At 37.0% G+C, this 12,755-nt stretch overlaps 1 protein-coding gene across 1 annotated transcript; it reads right to left on the bottom strand.

The window, feature by feature from the left end:
• Window positions 1-3,195: 3,195 nt before the first annotated feature.
• Window positions 3,196-11,323, bottom strand: LOC144436470 (growth/differentiation factor 8-like). The gene is made up of 2 exons (XM_078125268.1): window positions 10,675-11,323; window positions 3,196-3,956 (listed from the first exon to the last, which is right to left on the bottom strand). The coding sequence occupies exons 1-2, from the start codon at window positions 11,321-11,323 to the stop codon at window positions 3,196-3,198; spliced, it is 1,410 nt and encodes a 469-aa protein (XP_077981394.1).
• Window positions 11,324-12,755: the final 1,432 nt, after the last annotated feature.

Genomic DNA, 12,755 nt, shown 5'->3' with positions numbered 1-12,755 from the left:
AGACAAAAAACAATCTGTACCACTCAATTCGCCCATTACAATTTATCATTACATTAACAGTTTATTAAAAGAAAATTTAAAATTTGACTGTTTTTGTTTTTCATTTTACTAATTTGTGAGCAACTGTTGTTTGTAGCTGTTGTTGTTGTTGTTGTTGTTGTTGTTGTTGTTGTTGTTGTTGTTGTTGACCAACATTTTAAAAGCTTATTTTCCCATGTTTGAAAAGTCATGATGTCAATTTATTTTCAACCCAAAGAATTGTTTCAGATACCCCCCCACACACACACTATCCATATATTTTCAAGTCCCCCCCCCCTAAAATCTCCCGCCCCCCCCCAACAAGTTTTTGTGAAAGCAGCCTAAATGACAGTGTCTACTTCCATCAAAGTACTTATCTAAAAACCAAAGCGGAACTTTCATCATTGTCCTCAACGTATAGCTAGTTTGTGATGTTTTTTTTATCGAAATGGTGGCTAACTTGAAAAATGAAAACAAATACTAGACATGTAATCAAAGTGATGAGACGAAGAGACGAACATCCTGGTCTTTGGTATACAAGGATAACCATATTATACTTAACCATCTTATTTCATCACGGAATCGTTGGTGAAAAGTTGCCCCACTTTGAGGCCGAGGTTTTCCATAAAAAGGAGTATACGATATAGACTGAAAGATCAGCCGTTGTGGGCGCCTTTCTCATTTCCTTTCCACAGTGGTGATTTGATTTGTAACAGCGCCCCCACGCGACATAGGAATAACAGTCCACAGTTCCTCTGTATTTTAAAGGAAAACTTAAATAAAATAAAAACAAACTTATTCTTTTGATACATCAGTTCGGGAGGGGAGGGGAGGGGAGGGGATGGGATGAATGGGTGGGAGAGAAAGTGTGGGGTTACCCGAACAGTTTCCTTGGAAACAGTGAAGTTGATAATGGAGCTTTCTTTAAATTGAATGACACACTATATAAGCTATATAGTTATTCATAGACGGTCTCGATTTAATCAACATATATGTGGTAATGTTGTAGTCATAGCAACATACTGAATTGTAAACAAGTAAGAAAACCTCCATTCAAATGGTATGATAACATGAGGTGTTCACAATTGTCACATTCTACTCACATTCAGCAGGCAAAGACAAACTGTGGTTTGAGCGTAAAAACAAACAATTTATTTCTTTCAAAGAATAGAATATACACAGCATGAACTTCAAACATACTAGTTTGAACTCTTGGATATGTATTTTTAGGTTCATGGGCTTTAGGCCACTCTGGCAGTTCAGATCTACAATTCAACACAGCGTACAGTGCGTCTCACACATATATACCGTTTTTTTTTACAGAAAAGTTTTTTGTATGATGTACTCTTTCGTCGAATAGTCTCAAAGACGTTATTTTATCAACTTTCAACAACCAGGTTAATTATTCTATGAAACTAAAATTGTTTTCATTAATATTCATGTAGGTGAACAGAATCATTAAATCAAGCAGACATCAAATAGATTTTTTGAAAGTACACATGACACATTATTTCGTTTCTTTTCTTTTACAGAACTATTACGATACCATTGAATTTAGATACAAGTTTTTAAGTGTCTGTATAGGTTGGCGAAATACAGACACTAGCAATCAAATCATCGAATCTCCAGCTGAGCAGATAAAGCTTGCTGGGGTCACAATCTCAACAGATAAAACACATATACACCTGCAAAGGATAAAAAACAATACGTACAGCTTTTCACACAAGCTTATCTTTAGCCCTAGGCCATTCTAAAAATAGATTTTGTTTGTCAGTAAAATAAATCTGACAAAAGTCACAGACTTTGTTACCAATGCTTCGCCGCAAATATTTATTTTTCTGAGTTGCGCAGTGCTGAAAAAATTGACACGAAATACATTTACATTCATTTATGAAATAGTAGGTTTCTTTCTCGTCTATAGTTATTTTGGAAATGTACAAGCTTATTTACATAAATAACGCGTTTTACAATTTGTTCTCTAAAAATCAACTTTAAAATTTATGAGAATTTTAATTCTGCAGCCAAGAAAATATGCAAACATTTGTTAGTTTGATGTGATTTGAAATAAGTTAAAAGTAACATAAGGAAAATAAATGAAGGAAACGAACGTACAGATTTGCTGATTTTCATTTCATCAGATATTGATAAGGTAACGATATAGTTGAAACTATCAGCATTTGTTAGCGCTTCAACTACATCTATTAAACATAAAAGGATTGTCAAATTTGACACAGGGTGAATATGAAGTGCGCTTGCGTTGCAGTTTTACTGTTCACTCCCTGTTTGATACATCCACCAGAAACCAGTAAGAAATTGTATATGCTATACCTTAAGATAGCACGATTGAATGAATATAGACTCTAGGTACTCATTTTGTCTAAGTGAAATAAACTGATCATGTAGACATCAAATGCAGACATTAAAACATTGGCCCTCGCGTGTCTGCGTCCAGTTGTAGTACGTTTAAATGGTTGACTTTATTCAGACTAAATGTTGCTAGAAATTGCTATCTTACAATGTTAAAATGTAGAATGTGTGTATACGTATTGGTTTATATTATTAATGTATCAAAAAGAGGGTAAACAGTAACCTTCACTGTGCTGTATCTTAATTCCCTGCTTAAGTTACTGTTATATTCAGAGACCAAAATAGCAAAAACGTTTTTTTTTTCCCTACGGTAGTAAGGATTGAATTGTACTTCTGTAATGTTGCAACGCTTATCCTATTTCTTGATACATGAAGAAATATCCTTACATAAAGAATACACACGGTTTGTCTTTAGAATTGATAGATTTTCAGGCAATTGGTTGCCGTATAGACCCGTGGAGGGTCTATGGTTGCCGTCGAGAATTTCATATTCCCAACGTAGCACCGTTAATAGCCACTAAGCTTCACTCACACATAATAGTAGTAAATCTTTAAACAACTGACTTAGAACGTGAAATGGTGCACGTGTAAAGAGTGGTTAACACTTCACACAGGGTAAAGATCACAGTCATAAGCTCCTAATACGCTAGATTTTAGTGAACATCCTCATTTATAAAAGATCCTGGGCTTCCAGGACAACTGTTTCTACGAAGACAAAACACTTTTGTGATTACGTGTAGTTACTGTGAACTTAGACAGTTAAAAGTAGCCAGGTCCTCCAAATTGTGCCTCCATTGAGAAGGCACATTCTTATGAGCAACCACAAGCTTCAACTTTCATATTAGGTAAGGTTTTGGTGATGATGTAGCCATCGTTATTGTAGTAGATGAGAGACAAAGCAGACATCTTGGTTGGTGAGCAACAAGGTGTCAGTTCATCTCGTCTGTTACCATTCTCTCTAGCTCCCCTGGCTCTGACCATAACAAGGGTATGATGGTAACGAGGGAATGTAGTGCCATCACATGATCCGTTGCAGTAGTTAGCGTAGAAACCCCGTGGTTGAATGATCCAGTCATGCCAGTTAATATCTTCGAAGTCGACATAAAACCGTCCCATGCAACACTTGGACATCCCGTCGACGCATTGGGCGTTTCGCCGGATCCGAGAGCGACGTTCACTAGGATTGATCAGAATGAAGGGACGTTTCTCGCCATCGGTTACAACAGGAGACTCGTCGCCGGATAGGTCAGGACAATTTTCACACCTGGCTATCAGTGAGTGAGCCACATGTCCATGATTTTGCCATCTTTGTAGTGCACGTTTTATGTCAAAGGTGATCCAACCGTCTTTAATGGAGATTTCTTTCACGTTAATTTTCTTGGTGACACCCCTAGTGTGACCAAGGGGTAGTTCTTCGATTACAATAGAAGGGTCGGGTGTGGTGTTGCTGTCTGTTATCTTATAAAGCCAAAGTTCAGCTGACACGATTGTGTTCGACTTTGATAAAACGTCGTTTGTCAGTCGGAACTGGAAACATCCCTCTGGCGATTTGGGGTGACACTTTTCTTTATCTGTGCATGGCAAAGAGAACAAAAAAAGAAATGAATTTATTATCCTCCTTGCATGTACATACCCTTTACAAAGTTAAGTAATTGAGAACTATGACAAAATTGCCTTTTTAAAATTTCTCAGAGGTAAGTTAAAGTCAATATTGGAAATATTACAAAAGCGACCATTATAAGTTGGAATACATCTCTGAATGCAGTGTTTAAAACATTAATTAATGTTTTTGTTCTAATTTCGGTGAGATACCTTATGTATAAAAAAAAAATTGAGGGTTCAAAGGGGCCACGAAAATTCTGATCGTCTTAAAGTGAGGCCCGAAATATTTTGCTCATGATTTGAACCAAATTAAACCTTAGAAGCGATCGTTTACCGAGTAAATTACAAAATTTCTCGCGGCTTCGCCCACAGTAGCTAAAACATACATTCAGTGATGAGTTGGGTGACAGCCATACGAATGTAATTGTGTATGCCTTCCTCTGTGTGTGTGTGTGTGTGTGTGTGTGTGTGCGTCTGTCTGTCTGTCTGTCTGTCTGCCTGCCCCCCCCTCTCTCTCTCTCTCTCTCTCTCTCTCTCTCTCTCTCTCTCTCTCTCTCTCTCTCTCTCTCTCTCTCTCTCTCTCTCTCTCCCCCTGGAGAACATTCAAACCCCAGGAGCAGTCGTTTACCTTGTAGTTTGAAAAACTGTGCACCTCATTTACCTACTATACATTTAGTGACGATGCAGTCAATAGCCAAGAAAATGCGTGTGTCTGCGAAAATATCACTGCATAGGTAAGTTAAGCTGTAGGTAATAGAGCCGTACAGTTGTATAATAATGTATTGACTCGAGTAAAATTGGGGTATTAGTATTGAAGACAATTTTCAAGTACTCTGTGAGTTTCGATAATGTGCATGGTTTAAAATTGTATGCCATTAAATGGCCTCCTACATGTCCTTCTTTTTTTACTGGGGGGGGGGGGAGACAACCCCTCCCACACCCTCCCCACTAGCTATCATGGGGGATGCGGTTTCTGCCCAGAATCAGGACTGAAATATAAACCATGCTGACTTAGTATCTTCAAGTACAGCCCAATGTGAGACCCTTTTCGCAAAGCCCACATATATTTGTAAAGAATCTTTCATTGTTATGTGTGGACGCTGAAGTTGATTTCCACTGTTAGTTTATGGAAGTGGGTTATACTTCCATGGTTTAATGTAGTGTACCATACTGTACATCTCTGATGTGGAGTGGGAGTGGGGGTACTGGATAATTACACATTGAAATATGTGTAGCTGGGGGGGGGGGGGGGGCTACGAACATTCTTGGGTTCATTTCGGGTGGCCAAAACATTATTTGAGAGCGCGAAGGGGGCTGCGAAATTTTTTTTGGCCAAAAGAATTTCTTCCAAGGACCCCTCTTGACTTGGCTATCTGACCGGACATACTGGCGAACGACATGTTTAAGCCAGATGGCCTATGTCTATGGACTAACGCTATCTATGAACGGTGATTTGTGTCAACGACCTTTTCTATATCACGCTGTCAATTTGATTATTTGCAATGCCATAGTAAATTGATTATATTGTTTATAGGGACACTCGGATTAAAAGAACAATGACGGTAAACAATATAGTCAATTTTCAAAAGGAAGGTTGAGTATGAAAGGTTAATGTTACTGATTTGAGTTGTTTTGACATATCAATAGAGTAATAACCGTCACTTTATCACTTTAGAGGTAAACCATTTGATGGGGGTGGGGGGTGGGGGTGGGGGTGGAGGATCTTCGAAAAAATTGCCGGACGACAAAAGCAAAAAAACATTTGCTGACCAACTCAAGAGAGAAAAATTGTTTCCAGGATATGAGCTTAAAGAAATTTGTGTTGTAATTGCAAATTCAGATAATAGTTACAAATGTCAACTTTGCAGGTACACGTGTTTCTCTGGCCTGTGCCGCCGCCGTAAGTTTAGACTTACAGTTGGCAAATGCTGAAACAAACTGAAACACCTTCATCAAATCAAATTACTAAGAATACTGACACGACTTAGTACCTGGGTGAACCCTGTCATTTTTCACAATGAAATAATTTTAAATGGTATGGCATTCAACAATATACTTTCAAATGAGAAATTTTCTAGGTCTTAGTTTTTTGAATTCAAATTTCAATTGTGATCAGAAGACCCGGATGTTGTTATCACCTTGACATGTTAACATAACACCAGATAGTACTCTTCCACACATTTCAACAATTTCTAGGGTCGGGAGGGGAACCCCTCATATACCCACCCCAGTACTGCTCCATTGTATTTTGGTTCAAATTTTTAACTAGTATAGTTACCACCCCGACATGTTAAATTAGTATCAGAAAGCATTATGTTAGTCTTCGAATTTCAAAGTCTCCATGGGCGGGAGGGGAACTCTCCTCCCCTACCCACCCCATGTATGTATGTATGTATGTATGTATGTATGTATGTATGTATGTATGTATGTATGTATGTATGTATGTATGTATGTATGTGTGTGTGTGTGTGTGTGTGTGTGTGCGTGCGTGCGTGCGTGCGTGCGTGCGTGTGTGTGTGTGTGCGTGCGTGCATGTATGTATGTATGTATGTATGTATGTATGTATGTATGTGTGTGTATGTGTGTATGTGTGTATGTGTGTATGTGTGTATGTATGTATGTATGTATGTATGTATGTATGTATGTATGTATGTATGTGTATGTATGTGTGCATATATATGTGTGTATGTATATAAAGTATATATATATAAGTATACAACCATCAAATAAATTTAAAAATGTTGCTTGACAGACACTGAACTAGGGTTGTCAGTAATATCCTACACGACGCGACGACAATGGTCAAAAAGTTAAAAGCTTTTTTTTGCTATCATGGTGGTTGAAAAAGATAATTGTTGGGGCCAAATCCTCCAGCCCCCAGGAATCAAATAGTTTACCCCTCAGAGTGCCTGGCCGAAGCAGTAGGGTCAAACAAAACCTGATGATTAACAATACCAATAAAATCTGATCAATCGATATTGTTCAACTTTAACATAATGGTTTGCTGACTTACAGCATTTAGATAACTTGTTTATCATGTTTCGATTGTTTAGGATATCAAGTGTATTTGTTGAAATGAGTGATTTAAGAGTAGTGTACTCGGCATCCACTCCATACACTCCTTGAGCTAACAATTGGTGACAATTAATTACCGCCATCCATGGACTTTTTTTAGTACGCCCGCCATAAAACTTTCAACAAAACACGAGTTTGTTCATGACGACACTGCGAGATTCGATGCACAACTTGGCGGACACTCTACACGGACTGGTCGATACATAATTGTTTCAGAATAAGACTTAAAAGGAGTAGGAACTGTATAATTTATGGTTCTTGGAGGTTATTCTGGTTTCATGTTGAAATGTCCTTTATTTACTCGTACCGTTCACACTACTTGTTGGGTCGTCTCTAGTACCTGATCATCATCGTCGCAAAACCACGGCCTGTTTTACGGCAACGATCATAACGAGCCTCCTACAGCAAATGTAGTGGTAGAAATAATAACTCTGGTTTGTGAGAATGCTGATCATTGACTTTCAACTAGATATTTATAACGCTGTCCGAACGACTATTTAATTCTAAATACATTTTTGTCTATAACATGTGTCACTTTATTGGGTACACTGACTTTAGAATGACTGTACCACATCTAGCCTACCTGTAGTCTTGAAGGACTAACACTACTGTACTACACTAGTTCAGACGAGCGAAAATTCAAAAACTCAAAATGGCAGATAGCTGAAATAGTGTAGTAGCGTTCGTCTTTCAAGACTACAGGTAGGTTATAACACTTTAAGATATAGTCACCTTGAAGACGCCTAGAAGTGGATGTAAACGTCAGAGTACCGTTATCATGGACAATCCTTTATAGTTTTATCCCACAGTCACTTGTGGGCTAATATTCTATTCAAGGATGGTCATTATACAAAATAATGACGTCATTAGGTATTTACGAATATTAAAAAAATACCGTCATCGGTGTTAGCACTTAAAAAATGTTTTAACGTGAAAACACCGATGACGGTATTTTTTGTGTGAATATTGAATCCTAAATACGTAATAACGCTATTATTTTGTATCATGACCATCCTTGAATAAAATATTAGTCCACAAGTGACCGTGGTTTTACCTTTGAATGCTGAGAAGTTCTTTGATGGATCAAATGTATTCACAATAAAGTAATGTTGCTACCCTTCTCAGAACAGTCAAAATGCTGAGTTTCTCAAACGAGACTTGACAAGACTTGACGAGACTTGATTTTGTGGTCTTTAGCTTAAAACACACGACCTTAGTTTACTGAACTGAGTATAAATCTAAATCGTTCTTCTCCATCACTCTTTGTTAGATATAAAACTTTCAGTATGCAATGTAAGCCTATGTATTAACGTATTTATTAATATTTCGGTTTAACTTCAGTTTTGTGATATTACTTATCAACTTAGTCGCCTTGAATAGACATTAATGAATGAATGAATGAATGAATGTGTGAATGAATGAATGAATGAATGAATGAATTTAAAATGACGTCACACTCAGTGAGGCAGTCTATAACTGAGGTTATAGTCTTGAATAAAGTCGGTCTACAAAATACAAAATGATAATACTCAATACAATGTCCGAGACTGGCATTCGAATGCCATTTATTGTTACCCCAATATATATATATATATATATATATATACTAATACTATGTTGATATCATATATGAATCGTCTGACACTGACAGTTCAATCAAGTACCAATAGGGATCAGCATGTTCAGTAATTAGAATAAAATGTTTTATTTCAACACAAAATAATTTAATCACCAAAACGCCAACTTTTGCACCAAAGTTATTGTGCGAATTGTATTGTACACTGAATTGTTAGTAGCTTATAGTCAGTAGTTGTCTACGTCTTTCATTAGTCAAGTACTAACCATAACTTAAAGCCGTACACACTGTAACAGCAACATTTCGGTCCGACAACCAACAATACATTCATGTTAAAATACCCTTAATTAGACAAATGTACGCGTCGTAAATTAGGGACCGATTGCATCCATATATAGTGCAGCAGTCGGTAGGAATCATGATCGCATTAGGCCTAAGGGAATTGTTTGGTTCCAGTTACCCAACCCAACCTTGTTTTTTACTGCCGACCCTAAACCTTTTTTTTTGCATATTCGATTAACAATAATACAATCGCGAAAATTGTGAAGTCTCGCAATATATAGTGGATGCGGAAACTGACATCAACTTAAAAAAGACAATATCAAACTGTTCTTACAATCTGTAATGGCTGTACATCTGATGAGAAGCAACCAATAACACAGAGACTATATGGAAAACAAGTTGAACGTAACGAACGGAAATAGACACTCTCATACATATATATATATATATATATATATATATATATATATATATATATATATATATATATATATATATATATATATATATATATATATATATATATATATATAATAATAATAATAATAAACAAATCTACCTACCCCACCTATTCTAAAATTGAGCGTAATCGGAATCACACATTTTTTTTATTAAGCCTTATGGTGCTGATTTTTGGGTTTGGGGCCAAAATCAATTTGATTGGATTTATTTACAGTATTATGCATATGTGTACAGGTGCATGAATACATTTAGTACCTACAGGTGATTCTATACTTTTCAGGGTGTATAACATTACGAGTAAAGTCATTATATTTAACCAAACAAGTGTTCCAGTTTTATTCATTGCAGCTTTAATGGCGTGTATTCCACAATAATAAGTCTTTTAGTCTCTGTCTATCACAAAATGACGACACATAAAAACGATTTTGTGAGTTTCCGCCAGCGATAACCCCACCAACCCTAGTTTAAGACAAAATGTATGTAAATGCTGCTAGGACAGGAAGATAAAAACTTGTTAAGATAAAATGTTCAAAGTCGAGTTATGAAGAGCCAATTTATAACTTTTCTGAACCTTGTTGATAAAATTATCATGGTTTAAGCCAACGATCTTACTTATGTTTTTACATTTCAAAAAAGGTAAAATTAGTGAGAATTTACTACTTCCATTTCCCTGTAAACTTTCTTGCCAAAGTATTTTTGATAAATCACATTCCGTAGAAACCAATTGAAGCCTTGTAAGACTGTAGGTTGAATATCTACAGTACAATCTATGGTTCATCTACTTCACGTCAAAGTGTCTTCATTTATTTCGTTTACCCACTTTCAAACTATCACAGAAATATTGTTACCAGCGAGTATCTTGTCTCGAAGCAAATTCTCCACAAATATAATAAAATAAGATTCCTAACGACATTTAAAAAATATTTTCGCCTAACCATGTGAAGTTTCCGCATGCCGACCCCTCAACACAATGATGATGATGACGACAGGTAATATTACATGTTTATCTCTTGTGAAGGTCGTTTTACAATGGGATCCAAGTGGACCTTGTCACGACTTGATAAGTAGTCAACCATTGTATTTTTCAACTATATTATCAATCAAATTACAAAGTTCAATGTGTCAGATTTAACAACATCTACTCTTATGTCATGTGACAACAATTTGAGGTGAACAATTAGTATACTCATGGGCGCCTACATTATGCAAGATATGACTTCACGGAGGGGAGGGGAGTGTTGCAAATTGTGCAATATATCTAGGACATCTTTGGTTCTAATGAAATCACTTACCCGTTTCAGCCAAAATGATGACCTGTGATGTTTTTCCGTAGTACTCTTCAATATTCATATCATAGGAATCTTTGTAATAATCGTTATCGTCTTCGGTTAACATTTTTGGCAGGTTGAATTTATTCTTGGTGATATTTGGCGGTTGTGACAGTCTCAATTTGTCTAGAATTTGCTGTTTTATGTGTTTAATGCGCAGTCTAGTTATTTCGTCTTCTGATAGCATGGAGAGTTTACGTTTCTTTGCTGCACAGTCAGTACACGGTGGGTCGTTCGAGTCCTTGTCATAATCAACCTCTGTCTCCCTTTCATCTTCGTCGTATTCTCGTTCAGAATTGTCAAAAGTCTGTACGTCAATTGCATCTTCAGTGTCTATGTACTTCGAATAAATAGCATCGGGGGAGCCTTGTAAATGTCCACTCTCTTTGTCACCATCACCAGCCTTCAAGTTACTGTCATTCGGGGTGCGCAATGCCGCCTCCAATTTCTTGAAACTTGATACGATATCATCAGCTTCAACGCTGCCGCTGTCAGATATTATAGACTTTTTGCCCAGCGGTTCGAGGGATGCACTCAACACGGAAAATGGCAAGAGTTCCGCCACTAAAAAGATCAGTATGATCGTCTTGGTGTCAAATGTGTGGTATGGCATTATGGCAAGAAGTTATTTCAGTGTTGAGAAACATTAAATGATGGTGAAAAATGTAATATTGCACTTAGCATGTATGCTGCAGCCACCTCACTGTAGACGATATCGTTGTCTAGAGCGGACGCAGTCACCAGGCTAAGTAGCGATCTCAGTCACCTGTACGGTAGCTTTGTATCATTTTGTCAACTGATAAAATGTGAAAATTGACCAATCACAGGCTGGCTCAGAGTTCAGAGTTCCAAACGTACACGACTTTAAATGGGTGCAAATCTCTTGGGGTCCATGATTAGAGGTCGTGATAACTCTAGTGTGTATAATGAAGTAAAAACCGCAAATGTCTCCGCCCACTTGTTCAGGATTAATCGTCAAACTAAATAGGCTTTCCCCAAACGGTCTGTAACACGAATGACATATGATCCAAGCTAAAGCGCGCGAGGGTGGGGGTGGGGGTGGGGGTGGGGATGGGGGGTGGGAGGGGAATTGACTAATCTAGTTGGTGTAGTTTTCTGAAAGATAGGTAATGTTTAGTTTTGGGCTTTTTAAATAAGTGTACTTACAGTGTATTGATAATCGTTGTGGCATGAATGGATAACTCTTACAGTGTATTGATAAGTGTACTTACAGTGTATTGATAATCGTTATGGCATGAATGGATAACACTTATCACTAGCCAAAATATGAAAATATGGTTCATTTTATATTTAAATTTAATTTCTGAAATTTGGTATTGTGCTCTTTGATAGAGCAATGATTTGATCCTGCAGCTCTCGCATTTTACATGGCAGTTGCACCATGATATGCTAGGAATAAGTCAAGTTGAAATATACTACATGCAGGCTGTTAGCATAACAGAGCTGTACATGTTTGTATTAGCATTTACATGCACAGTAATAACATTTTAGAATACAGCGTGAGAACTATAGACGTAACAGACGAACAGCTTGGTGGAATGGGAACTGTCAAACCTGAAGGTCACCTTGTTTTTTTTCAACTGGAAACAAAAACAGAAAAGAAATATATGTGATTCCTTTGGGATCACTTCGAAAAAATGGGACCAATTATAATGATGCAATCGTTAGGTAAAATATGATTGATGCATATTTGCTATAGATTAGAGGAGACCATTATATACAATGACCATATGGATGCAAAAGTCAATTCAGTTCTAGAAATGCACGTCTGACACCTCAATGTCAACGTAGTTTATTTTCAATAGTTACGAAAAAACGCCGTGAAACTTCGACTAGTTTTGCACCTAAGTGTTTGTTCAAGGTCGCCCTTGCCTTAGAATGATCAGTAAGATTAGTTAATATTCCAAATGACAAACATCGCCACATGTATAACTCAGGTTAAATTGTATCCACCACAAGTGACAAATACAGATACAAATGAAGACATTCTGAAGAACAAATCTGAGCAGTATACGATTGAAGAC

The sequence above is a fragment of the Glandiceps talaboti genome, chromosome 6 (genome assembly GCF_964340395.1).
Source record: "Glandiceps talaboti chromosome 6, keGlaTala1.1, whole genome shotgun sequence".
Classification (NCBI taxonomy): Eukaryota; Metazoa; Hemichordata; class Enteropneusta; family Spengelidae; genus Glandiceps; species Glandiceps talaboti.
This window is presented reverse-complemented; position numbering and strand designations above follow the sequence as displayed.

Bases quoted from the DNA above. Each gene is read 5' to 3' on its own strand.
- LOC144436470 (XM_078125268.1), bottom strand. From the start codon at position 11,323: ATGCCATACCACACATTTGACACCAAGACGATCATACTGATCTTTTTA. The intron at 3,957-10,674 runs GTAAGTGATTTC...TGCCATGCACAG, and splicing joins CATCATTTTGGCTGAAACGG to ATAAAGAAAAGTGTCACCCC.